Source organism: Anolis carolinensis, chromosome 1 (assembly GCF_035594765.1).
Source record: "Anolis carolinensis isolate JA03-04 chromosome 1, rAnoCar3.1.pri, whole genome shotgun sequence".
Lineage (NCBI taxonomy): Eukaryota > Metazoa > Chordata > Lepidosauria > Squamata > Dactyloidae > Anolis > Anolis carolinensis.
Genome location: NC_085841.1, coordinates 175,689,818 through 175,707,363, shown reverse-complemented (window position 1 = coordinate 175,707,363; position 17,546 = coordinate 175,689,818). Strand labels below are relative to the sequence as shown.

At 37.8% G+C, this 17,546-nt stretch overlaps 1 protein-coding gene across 1 annotated transcript in view; it reads right to left on the bottom strand.

The window, feature by feature from the left end:
- Positions 1-336: 336 nt before the first annotated feature.
- The window catches only part of col6a3 (collagen type VI alpha 3 chain), a 123,969-nt gene continuing 106,759 nt past the window's right edge, over positions 337-17,546 (bottom strand). The window contains exons 43-47 of the mRNA XM_008114626.3: positions 12,682-12,852; positions 12,516-12,566; positions 9,218-9,292; positions 3,175-3,345; positions 337-1,138 (exon numbers count right to left, since the gene is read on the bottom strand). Of these exons, the coding sequence (XP_008112833.2) occupies positions 1,104-1,138; positions 3,175-3,345; positions 9,218-9,292; positions 12,516-12,566; positions 12,682-12,852 (503 nt within the window). The 3' untranslated portion in view covers positions 337-1,103. The remainder of the gene's footprint in view (positions 1,139-3,174; positions 3,346-9,217; positions 9,293-12,515; positions 12,567-12,681; positions 12,853-17,546) is intronic.

Genomic DNA, 17,546 nt, shown 5'->3' with positions numbered 1-17,546 from the left:
GAAGGAGAACCCCCACCCTTCCCAACTGGTGTCTATTTCTTCTTCCAGCTGAAAGAAGCCACCTGGGACGGGAATGGTAGTGATGGTGGCAGTGGCGGCTTCTCCTTTCAGCTGAGAAGAGAAGCTTCCCCTCCCTTTTCCAACTGCTTTCTCCTTGCTGAGAGGCAAGGAGAGGCAGGGAAATTATTAAGGAGATTGCTATTTATGTCTACTGCTCTATGTTTTGTTTCTGGGGTAACATACACGCCTGATTTACTTTCTTGGTTGAACTTTCATAGAAGCTTAGGTCTTGTTGTGTACACACACACACAATTACATGTACAAAAAACCCCACAATTTTTTTTAAACCAGAATTAAACTTTATTTAAAGTCTTTTTGTATAGATTTCCTAGAAACAGAAATCACAATAAAAATAGAATTCCGACCCCTGCCCATTTTTTTTAAATTATAAAACACACAACGGTAGAGGATTGCCGAAAACATTCTACACCATGTCTTTGTTTTTAAACTCTGTTGTTGCTCCCAGCAGTGCATTTATATTCAGAAATGTTTCATTATTTTCAGGTTGGTTTGATCACATATGCATAAAAAAATTAGTACAAAATCTAATCCGGTAAGAGTAAAAGCAGAATGAAAAGTTGGACTGTTTGCATTTCAGAACTGACTACTCATTTTAACTAAAGGCTTTCCATCTAAAGTTATGCTCAGTTATGAAAACAATAAAAGCAAGTACATAACAGTTAAGGTGACATTTTTCCCATTTTTTAAAATCTTTACATTACCCCAAATAAGCATGATGCCGGAATCGGAATCCAAAGAAAATTGTTTTTTTTCTCAAACAAATAAGATCTGTGGTGGGTAAATATTACATAATGTTGAAAGTATAGAGTATATCCCAGACACATTTAGCATTTAGTCCACAAACAGTTTAGCACCATATTGATAGTCGTGCAGCAAAACTCTTTCTTCAAGGTTTGCTTAGAATGTAAAGCAGAAGCAGCACAGTGCAAGGTTGCCCATACCCTTGGCTTCTACGTGGGGCATGACGGCAATGGCTGACCCCTGGTTCTCTTAGAGGTATGTGTTGATATTGTGCTGGTGGTTTAAGTTCCCATTGTTATGATGATGCCAGGACTTCCTGGAAACACAAAAAAAAGTATTTTATTAGGATTTCATGGAAAGAAAGAAAAGGTCTGACTGAGAATATTGCCTGAAATGAATGCTGCATAATATTGGATGCATTACCTCAAATACCTGATTACTAAATTTGTCTGTTCAGAACAATGACATTCCCATGAGCGATTCTTGTTCTCTAAGGGTGGGAGAAATTTAGCCCTCTCTAGGCAATAAGAGTCTGGGAAGACTAGTATAGAAAACAAAAAAGCACTCCTGCTTTTTTGGATTTCCAAGGTTGTCTATGTTGGAAACATGGTTGGCCTCCTCAGGCACAAATACAATTAGTTGCAAAAATTAATCCTCTCCTCCCTTTCCTAATATTTTGACATATTCTCTCAGCAATTATTTTGCTTTTTAGCTGATAGGACTATATCAACACAATTCTGTAAGCAATTATTAGTTATAGTAGTTATTATGGAAAAGTTATGATCAGGAAATATATTTGAAGAAATGTTATTCTATATGATTTTTTTCTTGGTTTTGTTTCTTTGTCACAATATTCTTTAAAAAATGGCATGTAAGCTCCCACGGATAGAAATACATTTTATGATTGGATATTTAAACAGAAGTCATTACAAAACATTGGCCTCCCTCATCCTAGGATCTTCCAGATATAATGTAGTGCGCTGTACACTGGATTACCTTTGTACCAAGTTTGGAAATTACAATTAGTTCAAAACATGGCAGTCAGATTGGTTACAGGAACATCTAGAAGTAGGTATATTACACCCATATTAAAGTCACTCCACTGGTTGCCAGTTAGTTTCCAGGCAAAGTATAAAATGTTGGTTTTGACCTTTAAAGTCCTACATATTCCAGGTTACTGGCCTTACAGAATGCTCCTGAACAATCCACGCTTTAGAACTCTTAGGTCCTCTGGCAAATGCTTGCTCAAATCAGCTAGAACCTGACTGGCAATCGACACCTAGAAGACCTTTTCATTGGCCACCCCAAGACTGTGGAGCAACTTACCAGAAGAGCTCTGACAGCTAGATGAGCCATCGGAATTTAAATCACAACAGAAGACCAATCTTTTCCAGCAGTCTTACCCAGTCAATTTTCAATCATGTTTTGATTTACATTCTATTGCTACTATATGCCACTTCTGTATCTGTGTTTGGTTCAAGTTTTTAATATTTTTTGTGTTTTTATCTATGTAATTTATTGCATATAATTTATTTTTATATATTTTGACTTTGTTGTGCCCAGCCTCAAGCTATCAGTATTATTATTATTATTATTATTATTATTATTATTATTATTATTATTATTATTATTATGACCTTGAACTGCAATCTTCCCTAATCTACCATGCCAGGATAGAGTGATGAGAAATGCGCAATTTTTCCATAGGATGAGTGTAGGCTAGGTATATACATTAAAAGAAGTTGACCATATTTCAAAAAAACCTCCCATGTTTTCTTGAAGTTGAATACACATTTAGGAGCAGCTTATATTACTAAGATCTTCTGACAATGAAACAATGGTCGAAGAATATTTGTATTTCTAGCACTGGAGTACAAGGCTTTTGGCAACCACACTGACCATCAGTTAAATTCCATGTCTTAGAGATAATTATTTTCAAAATCATGCATGTCTACAAATGTCAATGATAGTTCCAATATGAAATTGATATGTTTCAATGCTTCCAACCAAATAGGAGTAACACCTACATCATACAACACAGGGAAGCATTATGAGTGTCGAACGGACAACTTTTAATTGAAGTAGACAATTATTTCTAACTAGGCACATTGGTATTCAATATACTCCAACACCATTCATTCCTAGAGTTGTAATCCAACATATCTGGAGAACATCAGGGAGGGAAAGGCTGGGATGAGTCAATATAACAGAATCAATTATGATGAGGATTAGAAGACTCCTTGCATCATTGGCTGTCAGCAGTGCAACCAACTACCTTGTCCACCCTGTACTTACTCTTTCACATAGAGACATTCAGTAAAATAATAGCATGCACACACAGCCTGCTCTTACCTGCAAAGCAGAGTTGTTCACATTCTTTCTGTGTGTTAAATCTGTTTTCATTTCCACCACAGCCACCATACCAGAATCTAGCACAACTTTTGGTCGTCGTGTCAAAAAACCATTTCAGGATAAAATCTCTACAGGGCCCTGCTTCTTTGCTCAAGTTACAAATATCTTTGGCTGCAAATCAACAAACAATAAATGAACTAGTCAGTGCAAAAGTCTGCAAACCTTGTGTGAATCTTCTTCATTCCACATGTTCCAAATATACAGGTGAACAAGAATATAAAACATTTCCTTGGACAGTGAGCATGCTTAAGGGACGGTGACAAATACATGACAATATATTGACCACTATATACATCATGCAGTATTAAAGGACAATGAGAATCATTTGTACATGACAACAGAGATATCAACCCACTAGCAACTGAGTTCACTATAAAAACAAGGAATAAAGCATTTGTGGGATGCTCAGGAGAAGATAATATAATTCTGAAAGAGGAGAACAATAGGCAAAGTTTGAGTTTCAGACAATGGTACATTTATAATGAGTATTTCTCATTATAAGGGATGTAGTGTCAGTCAGTTAATCAAACTACACAGAAATCCTGTTCTACAGGTAATGTTAACATAGTAAGAATGTACATGGAATCTATCACATCTCTTATTTACAGAGTCCAAGAAATAGAGATGGACAATGAAATAAAATACTTTCTAGATTAAGTAACATTTCCTAAATGGCAGCTCTCCACCCTATAATAATTTCTTCTCAGGAAGGATCTGGGAATGATGTGAACTTTCTTGCTTCAACTCATATAAAAAAAACAAAGAAAAGATAAAGTGGGAACTGGTCATGATAGCAGGGCTGTAGCCAAGGGGGGGGGGGTAGGGGTTCACCCCCCCCCCCCCCCAAATTTTTCTGGCTATGGTCCTGCATGATAGTACTTGATGAAGGTGAAATCTAGCCTATTAACTAAAACCTGCTAACTTCTAGAATGTAGACATTAAGTACTTAGAGAATATGAGTTTAAAAATGAGAGATGACATAACTTAATTCTGATGTATAGGGGAAAATTCACAATGTACATTAAATAATGTTAACATCACAATCTGTGGTTGGAGATGAACAAATGAAGTCTAACTCTCACACAGAGACACTCTTACCAAGGATGCCTCGCATGCAAGAGAAAGTTGCAACACAGTCTATATGCCTATTTAGAAGTAAATATCTTTGACTTGAATTGTGGCTTCATAGCATAATCCAAAATGGTCAAGGACCAGTTGAAGATACACTAAAACCAAGCCTCTTCCAGGTTACAGATATTGGAAACTACTCGGGAGATATCTCACCCTAGCCCAATTTTGTGCCAATTGTGTGGCTGTGTATCTTGACTAGAGAAGATTTGGATCTGGTGAAACTGTTAATCCTTGGATACCTTTTGGGATCTTTTGCTGGGTGACTCCAGCTAGTAAAGCTGTTGTGTTATAAGATCAACTGATAGAAAGGAGTTATTCCATCAAATGGGCATCCACTATCCTTCTCATCCACCATCCCATCCTTCCCCACACAATGAGGTTCTTGCGATCCTTTTGACACTTGGTCAAATATCACTTCACATATTTTGTATTTCCACAGTTCAGGATTATCCAGTTATTTTAAGAAGTACAGTAGAGTCTCACTTATCCAACATTCTGGATTATCCAATGCATTTTTGTAGTCAATGTTTTCAATACATCGTGATATTTTGGTGCTAAATTCATAAATACAGTAATTATTACATAGCATTACTGCGTATTGAACTACTTTTTCTGTCAAATTTGTTGTATAACATGATGTTTTGGTGCTTAATTTGTAAAATCATAACCCAATTTGATGTTTAATAGGCTTTTCCTTAATCCCTCATTATCATCCAACATATTCGCTTATCCAACGTTCTGCTGGCCTGTTTATGTTGGATAAGTGAGACTCTACTGTACTTGTTATTTTTTTCTTTTCGGTATATTGAATTAAAAATTCCTGTCAGGGATTTTGAGTAGTTCATGTGCTAATCCACATGGGCCTGTTCTTGTTAACCATGAAAAAGGTACATTAGTACTACAAGAACTTTACTTAAGCACTGAGAGGTCCACATAGAACTCCTCTGCCATTGTGCCAGCACCGACAATCTTAATTAGATGTTTGGACAACTATTCTGTCATTGGTCTTCCTTGAGTTCACACCTTAGAGCTTTGGAATTCAGTCTCACATTACATGGCTCTTCTTTTTTAAAACCCATGTTTATAATTGTTGGTGTAAGTAATATTGACCTATTCTTAGGGTTAATAATAATAATAACTATCTGGAAAACATGAAATCATCTCAGACCATTGGCCTATAAGATCTAGTATCACCTCTCCATATGTAGAGTAGGTTCTCATGCATAGGTCCAGTCCTCTTAGTAGAGTTCCTCAAGGCATGGACCTTCTGCAAGAAAAGCAGGCACTATGTCACTAAACTAGTTCTGTTCTGGTATTCTTTTTTACTAATTATTTTTCTTCATTAGATATACTGTATATCAGGGGTCCCCAAACTTTTTAAACAGAGGGCCAGTTCACAATCCCTAAGACCGCTGGAGGGCCGGACTATAGTTGGCCACCAAGCAATAAGAAGGAGGAGGAGGAGGAGGAAGAGGAGGAGGATGAGGAGGGTTGGAAGACACCCCTTGGGCCATTTAGCCCAACCCCATTCTGCCTTTGTGCACCAAAAGCACAAGCAAAGCACTCATGACAGATGACCACACAGCCTCAATGTTAATAATAATAATAATAATAATAATAATAATAATAATAATAATAATAATAATAGGTTGAAAGAGACTCCTTGGGCCATTTAGTCCAACCCCCTTCTGCCTTTGTGCCATAGGGGCCAGATAAATGGCTTTGATGGGCCGCATGTGGCCCGCGGGCCGTAGTTTGGGGACCCCTGCTGTATATACTTGAGTATAAACCAAGTTTTTCAATCCTTTTTTAAGGCTGAAAAAGCCTCCCTCAGCTTATATTCAAGTGAGGGCCCTGGTGGGACCCTCACCCCGCCAGGACCTTCACCTCTCCACACCCAGCTGGGTCCTATGTGGAGATGAGAGGGCCTTGCCTTCCTCTCCTCTTTCCAGCTGGGTTGCTGTGTGACTGTTTGGAGAGGGTATGCGCTTGTGCTGCTCTCTGTACAGCAAACCTGCTGAGAGAGAGGAGAGGAAGGCAAGTGCAGACAGAGAGACAGAGAGAGAGAGGGGGGGGAGGTGCGTGGTTGCCCAGCAAATTTACAGAGATATATCCCACACAATCTATAAAGAGATTTGCAGGCACAGAAAAGATGCATGCACAGTCTCCTGCCTGCAGATTAAGCTCACAAGGAGAGGAGCTGAAGAGCGAGGGAGAGAGAAAGAGGAGGAAGGGCTGCCACTGCCGCCTTCCCAAGGGCAGAAGCAGCCTTGAAGGCAAAGCAGAGATCTGGTTTGTCTCCTCCTTTCTCTCTCTCTGTCTCTGCAAATGTACTTTTACCCAGAGAAAAACAGCCTTGGAGGTCAGCAGAGGGAAGATCCATCTAGTCATACCTCCTGCCACTCAGAAACACACAATCAAACCACCCCAGATGGCCCTGTTTCAAAAAAAAAAAAAAAAAAAACCAGAGTAGGAAAGAGACTCCACCACGCCTCAAGGCAGCATATTCCATTGCTAAATATCTTGGCTCCCCGCTTTTCTCTACCTCTCTTTTGAGGAAAAGTTGGAGCCCCTTTGTGTTTCCTTGCAGTTCCCAGAAGGGGGGGGGGGGGAGGATTACCATGCCCTATTATTATTATTACATTTATTATGTTATTCTATTATTTTTGTTGTTATTACATTTATTCTTTTACTCTATTATTATTATTATTATTATTATTATTATTATTATTTTACCCTATTATTGTTATTACATTTATTATTTTACTCTATTATCATTGCTTTACTCTATCATTATTATTGTTATTGCATATATTATTTTACCCCGTTTATTATTGTTATTACATTTATTATTTTACCCTATTTATTTATTATTTTATTATTTTACTTTTTATTTATTATTTTATTTATTATTACTTTATTTATTATTTTACTCTATTATTACATTTATTATTTTATTCTATTATTGATATTACTACATTTATTATTTTACCGTTTATTATTATTGATATTATATATAATATTATTATTGTTGTTTTACTCTATTATTGTTATTATTACATTTATTATTTTACCCTATTTATTATTATAGTTATTAAATTTATTATTTTACTATTATTATTATTTTATTCTATTATCGGCATTATTAGATTTATTATTTTAGCCTGTTTATTATTGTTATTATTACATTTATTGTTTTAAGGTAAAGGTAAAGGTTTCCCCTGACGTTAAGTCCAGTCATGTCTGACTCTGGGGGTTGGTGCTCATCTCCATTTCTAAGCCGAAGAGCCGGCGTTTTCCGTAGACACCTCCAAGGGCATGTGGCTGGCATGACTGCATGGAGCGCCGTTACCTTCCTGCCAGAGCGGTACCTATTGATCTACTCACATTGGCATGTTTTCGAACTGCTAGGTTGGCAGGAGCTGGAGCTAACAGCGGCCGCTCCCACCGCTCCCGGGGTTTGAACCTGGGACCTTTCGGTCTCCAGCTCAGTGCTTTTACGCACTTCACCACTGGGGCTTTACTTTATCATTATTGTTATTGTTACATTTATTATTTGACCCTATTATTTTATTTATTATTTTACTCTATTATTATTATTATTATTATTATTATTATTATTATTATTATTATTACATTTATTATTTTGCTCTATGAGTATTGTTATTACATTTGTTATTTTACTCTATTATAATTGAAAGGATATGTACTGGTAAACACATTTGCATTAAAAAAGTTTAGAATAATGATTTCATTAGATTTGGAGAGTCTTATCTTGAATTAGTTTTAGGTAAATCAAAAACATTTAACCTACTGATGCCTCAATTAATGTAATTTTATTGGTATCTATTTTTATTTTTATAATTTATCAGTACCTGCTGCATTTCCCATCCTCGGCTTATACTCGAGTCAATAAGTTTTCCTAGTTTTTTGTGGTAAAATTGGGTGCTTCGGCTTATATTCGGGTCAGCTTATACTCGAGTATGTATGGTACTTCTCTTGACTCTGTTAATGTTTCTTTTAATTTTGACTGCTCTTGCTACCTTTTCTTTCTATGCAATAATATCCTGCAGAAACTTACTGGCAGCACATGGGGTGCAGACCCAAAATTAAAAAGAACATCAGCCCTGGCCTTTTCTTACCCAACCGCTGAGTATGCCTGCCCAGTTTGGCATGTCTGCCCATGCGAAGCAGGTGAACATAGCATTAAATGAAACACGCAGAATAATCACAGGATGTCTCAAACTTAGACCTGTTGATAAACTCCACAAGCTAGCTGTAATTGCCCCCTTCCCCTGATATGTGACGGAAAGTTGCTGCTAATTGTGAGAGAAATAAGGTTGAACACTGTGAAAGCCATCCACTGTATGAATATCAGCCTCCTCCCAGTAGATTCAAATCAAGGAAAAGCTTCAATGAAGGCCACCACTCCTCTTGATGTTCCCCCAGCAACACCGAGGGTGTCCTTCTGGGCAGCTAAGCCAGGAAATCCCAGTTGGGTGGACCCCCACGAGGGTCTGCCACCAGGGGCAAACTAAGAATGGGCCACTTGGAAGTCCCTGAACAGACTCAGAAGTGGAGTGGGCAAATCAAAAGTCAACCTGGCAAAATGGCACAACCTAAAAGAATCCTCCATCTTGTGCAACTGTGGAGCAGAGCAGACAAATCTGCATCTGTATGCTTGTTTGCAGTGTCCTGCTTCATGTACAGAGGAAGAATTGTTTGAGGCTAAAGACAATGCGATTGCTGTTGCCTGTTTTTTGGTCAAAAGATATTTAGCCACTTGTGCTCCTTCTATTTTTATCAGTTTTATACTAATTTATGCAATGCTTTTGATACAAAATAAATAAACCTTTTCTTGCTCTCCTTTTCAATTTCCTTCTGGGCAATTTCTTCCTGGGTAACTTCTTCTTGGGTACTTTGTGTCCTGCAAATATTGAGACCAGTAATTATACTATAGTTGCAGTGAGCATATGCAACTGGATCTGTGTATCTGAACTGGAGGAAGTGGGATTGTTACCTAGAATCAGCAGCATGTTCCAATAATCACTTCAGTGATTTGTGTGCCAGAGAGGGGATTTGCACACTTTCTTTGTTATGTTAATGCATGCTCAGCAATAAGTTTCAATCATCTTAACATTATCAGTCATTACTTCACTTTTTTATTATGGTCATAACTAGTACAAGGAGTGTAGGCTACAGTCTGATAAAAGTATAATATATTAAAATCTAGGCTAAAAGCTAAAATGCAAAGATATATGAAAAAGCTAAAACACAAGATATTAATTACTTGTACCCAAAGATGGAACAGGTGAAACAAAAGTTCTGACTGAATCTCTGAGGACTCCTTTATACAGTAAATTCACATGTGCCACAATTTAATCCATTGAGTAAATGAAAGAAATATGAAATGATTTTAAAGTAAGTTACCTTGGGATGTCACTATATAAATCAGCCACTGTAGGGCCAGGAAATATTGAGGATTCAATTTTCCTTCTATTACCTTTGCAATAAAATAGGAAATTGTTTTTTCACTGTTTTCACATTATTTTTAAAATGTAGCCAAATGCATTTAACTTCTAATTATTCAGTTATTTTAAAGCTAAGAAACAAAATTTATGATTGTTAATTCCATTATTAGGGTTATTCAGATGACACAAGCATAGTGAACATCCAATATCTCCAGAACTTGAAATTTGCTTCTGTTAATGCTTTCTGGTTTTTACTTGCTATTTAAAATCACACTAATCTTTACCTTACTACCAATCTATAATATTAAATGGAAGATGAAAGTAGTCTAAATTCAATTATTCATCTGAGCTAAAGAACTCAAAGAAGCAATAGAAATCAGGTAAATCAAAATTTTTGTAACTTCTAGTGATGTAACAGGTCTATACTTACTAGGATTAACAACTAAATTTAGATCACGTTCATTTTCCAAAGCATCCCACCATTCAACAGGACTTCAAGATGGGAGATAAAAATACATTTTGAAGTGCGTTTATTTCATTTCTGATATATAATGATTCAAAACTATTGAAATCTGTACTTCAGCCACACAGATGAGAGTAAATTCCCTAGAATATCATCTTACCACCATTATTTGTATGGCTTCAGTCGATATAATTACATACATTATTTTTCGGGCCCTGATTTCTCATTTCAAAATGTTATCTTCATTACTAATGATACAGAATATATTATTACAGCCATAAGACATAAATATGAACTAGTGTGGTGATATATTACTTGAAGCCATGAATCAAGAAGGATTGATTTAATAGACTTCAATAATATTGCTTCTGATCACCAATTACTCAGTCACTATTTACTTAGGCTCCAGAACAATATGTAATTCAGAAAAATCCAAGAGGGAAAATGCCAAATTACCATTCCAAAACATATTTTGACACCACCACAAAATGACTTCATCAAAATTCCAGTATTCCTAGTATATAATGTGAGAAATTCAAGACAGTTCTGTTCATGTCCTTTTGCAACAGAAGCAGAGGAGATGCACTAAGGTAGTGCCTCAATTTAGGAAGTTGCAAATTGGTGGTTCATGGTGTTATCATGCTATTGGCAACTATTGGTGACACTGTCTCACAGAGAAAACCTTGTCACACAGCTGCCAGAGGTGCTCCGTAGAGGGGCATGGGGAACCCAGCACACCATGCCCCACATCGCCCAGCTCCAGCGAAGGGCAGTCAGATGGGAGAAGTGTGAGCGCACATTGATGTGTACAGCTTTTCCCCATGAATTTCAGTGACAACAAGGGAGACCTCCCGTGTTGCCCTGGCGGTGGCATGCACTAGCTCCACCCTCCTTCACCCATGGAGTCGTGTCGGCATCATTTGATGCTGCTGAATTTAGGCCTGTGTGAAGAGGTTGTTAAAAACTGCCCCAACGCTGTCACAAAAATATCCCTGAGAGTCAGCAAACAATCTGTTATCTGCACTTTCCCTACCCTTGCCCTATCAGATAAAGGATTTCCTTCTCTCAAACAAGCATTACTGTTTATCAAGAGGTAACTAAAACTACCACTAGAGACAAAGACACTCCAGTTTACCAAACCCGAACTGGAAAAGTTTTGACCCCTCAGCGTTATCCCCACCCACTGTTTGAAAAAGTATGGAATCTTTCAGAGGTGGGTCACCTTAGAAGATGCCCTCAAGGCCAAACCTACTCAGAAGGCAACCTCTCTATGGTTGTAGGTTTTCTTTACTTGGGTGGCTTATATTTTGACACAGGAAGTGAGAGCAATAGGAGGACATGGTAACTGGAACAGGGTAGTTGAGGAACGAGCCTTGGTTGGTCTCCATAGCACACTTATATCTGTGGTCTTTCTTTTCCTTTGAATAAGACTTGCTTGAAGGAAATTTTTCAACATACCCTCAGGTTTGTCTGCCTCAGATTTTCCAACAATTATGGAATTTCATCCTCACTCCTGTTTCCAGGCCATGATAACTGTCAGGGCTAGAATGGGGAAGGGGTTTTGGGGTGTGTGTGTGTTTGGAATGACTTGAGTTCCCTTTCCTGACCTCTCTGGAGGCTGATATGGGTGGATATGATGTTGTTTCTATACGATGATGGGAATACCTTGGTCTGTCCGGATGGGCAAGGGACAGGGTGTTCTCTGTTCATAACAGCATGAAAGACCCCAGTCCAAATTTCTTACAGAATAAGAGAAATACACTTGTCCTGCTTTTAAGTGGTCTTATCAGTTTGTGAATCTCTTCTGCACTTTTTCTGCTGAGCAAATAGGGTCTTTGGACCGTAATAAAGATTGATTGCTTGCTTGATTGATTGATTAAGAGAAATACGATAAACATAAAGTATTGCCCTACAGTCTGCAAAGGTTGGAAGTTAGCTGTGGCAACTAACCAGGTTACTGTAATTACTCTCTGGATATAGGGGAAAGAATAAGTGCAGGTCCATTTTGGTATGAATTCATACCAATATTGTCTTTCTAGGGACAACAAGGTGCATGCAAACACAGATGGAGAAACACAAGATATTGACAGCAAAACAGGACAGCAGTAAGAAGGCATGGTTAGAGATGGCCAGTGGCTGCAGGAAAGCATCCAAGGGATACATCCAATATAATAACAAATGACCAAATGCAGAATCCGCTCTGTTTACGATTTTACCTGACAAGTGACTTTGCTCAAGGACAGGCAGCTGCATGACTTCCTCATCTGCTGTAGAGAGAAAGTGTGTGGATTTTGTTTTTAAACTATTTTGTTTTCTCTTTTGCTCTGAAATTTTGCTTGACAATATTTGAAAGTGGGTTAACCTGGGGGGAGGGGTACTTACATGGCTTCAAGCATCTGCTAATGCAGTCAGCTTCTGTCTCAAATCTATTGGCATTACCGCCACACCCACCATACCAAACTTTGGTGCAGATCTTGTTTTTGTAGTCAAAGAACCACTTAACCTGATACTCCTTGCACTGCGTGCCCATGTCAAGGTCCAGCAAGCAAGGATCTGTCAAATTTGAATTTCAAAATGTGCAAATGTTAACTGATTTTGAAAAGGTTAAAAGCTGCAAAAAGGCACAGGGAGGTAAAGAAGCAGAAGAAGCAATTTTCCAAAGCATAAATGGCGCTTGATTGGAATTACCATCAATCTTCACAGAAACAATCTAGGATATAACAACTTCACAACTATACCTGATGAAACCATGAACATGCCAAGCTGCCAATACATGCGTTTTAATGTTTTATTCTTTTTATTTTTATCCTTTTGCATAGATTTGTTGTAAGGATGCCAGCCTTGTACATGCCTCTGCAAATTATTAGCCTGTATAGCAATCAGAGGCATTTTTTTTTAAAAAGCACAATGAGAAAAATGCAATGGTGTCGTCAAATCACATCATTCATGAATCATGTATGTGTGTTTGCCCAAATTAAAAAGCCACATTTTTATTAGATGAGCACCACACTGCCATGCAAATAATAGTTATTACACAAGTATTATTTCCTCCAGCTATTTGGAGTGTGCAACTGAGAGTCTTGTTTCCGTATTTTGAATAATGGTGGCACAAAGTGAAGGGGAAATCTCAGGAAGGTTAAGACCCCAGGTCTCAATTTCCCAGTCTTTGCCAAATATCCTTTAGCTTGCCTTTTGCCAACCCAGCTGATTCTGACCTTTCGGCTTGACACTCCAAGGGAAAGGAATGGGCAGCTGCTAGTGGATAGCAGGTGAAAAAGTGATTCCCCTTAACCATGGGCTTGCTTTCAAAGCCCTTGTAATTCTTACACAAAGGTGAAGTGCATGAGAAAGGCATGTGTCTGGTTTCTTGAACTGCCTTTGGGAGACCATTAATGAATTCATTAAATTTAGGTTCCACTTTTCTCCAGAATGGGACCCACAAAAACTACATTCATCACAGCAACATTGTCTCTAGCTAAGTGAGAGCTGGCTTATAGACACAGAGGAAATTTATTTCATGAATGTATTTCCTTTTTGGGACAGGACACTTCTAGAATCAGATCTGAAAATCCATTCCTGGGAGCTCCAAGGCTTTTGAAGTCTAGATGCCTTATTGATTACCACTGCAAGCCACCCCACAAACTGTGGCTGCAAATCTTACTCCTGAAGACATTATTGTGTTACACATCAGGAAACAAAATGTGGCATGAGGCTAGAGGCTTGGGGTCAACTTTAACTAAAGGCAGTGGTGAAGGGAAGGTGCAAAGCCTCAGATAAAAGGTGAAGTTGAGCTTATAGTTAAAGATCCAGTGTAGTATACTGGTTTGAGACCTGGACCATGATTCCAGACTCAGCCATGGAAACCCATGGGGGTGAATTTTGGGAAAGCCACATCCACTCAGATTTAGAGAAAAGTAACGGCAACTTCTCTTTGAATACATCTTGCCAAGACAACCCTTATGTAGGATTGCTATAAGGAGGAGATGACATAAAGTCATGTTACAATAATAAGAACTTTTCTGTTTCAATGCAATGTAAAAGCCCACACTCAAGTCTGAAGGTTTTGTTTAAAAACATATTTACTTGCCAGCATTTGTTACCTTTATTATAATTTTTAACCCCTTTTCCTTTTATTTTAGTTTCCAGTAATTCATAATTTGTAAATGCATAATGCAGGATTCCAAAAAGAGAGAGAGGAACCATTGGGCGGGGAGTGTGGGGGGGGGAGACTTGATATTGGAAACGAAAACAGAACAGATTTCTGCCATTTCGCACACCCCTAGTTTCCAGTCTTCCAGGCGGGGACCTGTTTTTTCCCTTTAATTCTTTCAAAAACTTGGCTACTGCTATTGATGGAAATTCATTACAAAATTTACTTAGTTTGCTAATTGTGTTTTCATTTTAGGTTCTGCAATTGGCTAACTTTAGGCTATATTAAGGATGCATATCCAGATGCTGGGTGCAAATGGATGTTTATCTACTGCAACACACTCTACGTGGGGTTGCCTTTGAAGACAGCTCAGAAGCTTCAAGTAGCCCAACGGGTGGCAGCCAGGTTGCTCACTGGAGCGGGGTACAGGGGGCATACACTCCCCCATTACGTCAAGCTAACTGGCTGTTAGTTTGCGACTGAGCATAATTCAAAGTGATGGCTTGAGCCTATACATCCTAAACAGCTCTGGCCCAGTTTACCTGTCCAAACGTATCTCCCTCTATCAACCAGCTTGAGCATTAAGATCTGCTGGGGAGGCCCTGCTCTCGGTCCACCCCCTTCACAGGCATGATTGGTGGGGACGAGAGACAGGGCCTTCTCAGTGGTGGCCCCTCGGCTGTGGAACTCCCTCCCCAGTAATATTAGAACAGCCTTCTTCCTTTTAGTTTTTAGGGGAAAAAGTAAAATCTTGGCTGTGGAAGCAGGCTTTGGGCGAATAGCATAATTAAAGTGCGATAGATTCTCACAGAGCCTGGATAGTGACTGTGGGATTGGTGCTATGTATTATATGTTTCATTATGACTTAGTATGTTTCAATTGTTTTAATCTGTATTTAAATTGTATTTATATGTCTGGTTTTTTAAACAGTTAATTGTGATATGTATTATTTGATTTTGTATAATTTGTGGCATTGAATATTGCCAAAAACTTGCAAGCCGCTCTGAGTCCCCTTTGGGGTGAGATAGAGTGGGAAATAAATAAATAAATAAATGTCTGTATTTTCCCACATCAATCTTGATGGCTGACTCTTATAAGTCTCTTGGTATCTCAGTGAAAAATCAGTATGTATCAAACATGGGGGTATTTGCAGTGAACAATCCCACAGCTTCTGCAGTGGGCATGCAAACTCAGTCTTTGTGCTCTACACTCAAAGAACATTCACATGTATGTCATCTCACTCTCAGAACATGCAAATCATTTAGAATAAAACCACTCTGGTCATGTTTCTCATACTATTGATACTTGTACATGACTCTTGTTAATATGCAACAGAAAGAAAAAGACACCTGTAGTTTAAACCAAGTGCACATTCTAGCCAATATAGACCTTTATGTTTTCATAAGAAATGCAAAAATGGGATGCAAAAAATAAAATAAAAATTAACCCTCAGTTTTAAGAGTAGTAAAGCTGAAGTTTCTGATCATATTGAGTAATTCTTGATTTTCTTCTGTGTGATCCTACACATGATTTCAGCATCTCAGGTTGGATCTACACTGTCATATAGTCCAATTTCTGAATCCAGATTATGTGCTTTGAACTGGATTATACAAATCCACACTGCCATATAATCCAGTTCAAATCAGCTAATCTGGATTCAGAAACTGGATTATAACAGACCTTTGTTACTGTCATGGAGAGATATGATAGCAAACAGACCCAAAATATACATCCTGTGGCTCTCTAACAAACAAACAAACAAACAGCTAACATCAAGACAAAGACAAGTATTTTCTAAGAAATGGGTCAGTAACTGTGTCAAACAAGATGAAAACTGGTGGAATTATACATGCAGTCAGAAGATGATCATATCAGAATAAGCTAAATGTACAAGGATGGTGAAAGTGAAGAAATGAGTCTGTATCTATTAAGTGGTGGCACAGAGACATACAACCCCAACTAATTCATAATGCACTGGAAATCATTTCATAAGTATCCAAAGCATGTTAAGTACTATACTCATGAAATCTCTGGTGAAAAATATTTTCATTGAACATGGTAAGAAAACTTCCTGTATTATTGACCTCATATATAAGTCAAGGGCAGATTTTGAGGCAAAATCATGGATTTTGATATGAACCATGAAAAACTTCATCGTCATTCTGCAGAAAGGGGAAAACGCCAATGCCACATCAGGGGACCCTGGCTGCCACCATCACTATTTAACCACCAAGGCATTAAAAATACCAGAAACAACACCATGGCAGTGAGCGTAGAGGAGCTTGGTGCTTCTTTTTGGCTCTCCTGGGAAGGACTACGCTCTCGTCTTTTGCCATTCTGCGCAGATAAGGTCTCATTTCTGATAAGAGGTAAAGTACAGTATTTGCATTGATCCATGGTTAAGTTGACTCAGGCTTTTGTGGGTCGATTATTTTGACTGAAATTTCTAAACTTATACATGAGTAATTCAGTAGCTTACGTTCAGCTTTCTCAGCAGCTCTAGAAATCTTAAAATGTTCAGTTATTTTAAATACTTACTTAGGTCATAAATATGCAATGAGGAGAAAAAGGGAAAAATGTAACAAACAATGAACTATTCACCTCTGAAATTCAAAAGGATTATGTGATACATAGTATCTGCTTTGAAATTGGCTTAGATATAATGGAAGTTTCAGACAGCCAAGCTGTCACCACATGAGAAAGAAACAGGTTTACCATCAATTATTTCTATTTTTTTGTGGAAAAAATGTTAAGGGACAGGGAAAATGGGATGATTATAGCAGCTTCTCACACAAAACAGAAGTTTTAACAGATGTTTCAATAAGAAATATATTACAGTTTCATAATGACTTTAGTTATTATGAAACAAAAAGAACAGACTTCGGACATTAACAAGTACAACATTTATACATTAATAACAAATGTTAACACTGAAGATGTTAATTATTGAGTATTATTCAAGAAGTATCTCATTAACACTTTATTACAATAAGTCAAGACACAAGACAAAAAAACCAAAACAAAACAAAAAACACTGACACAGACTTACATAACTGAACATTTTCCAATGAGCCACAGGAAAATATATTCTCCAGCA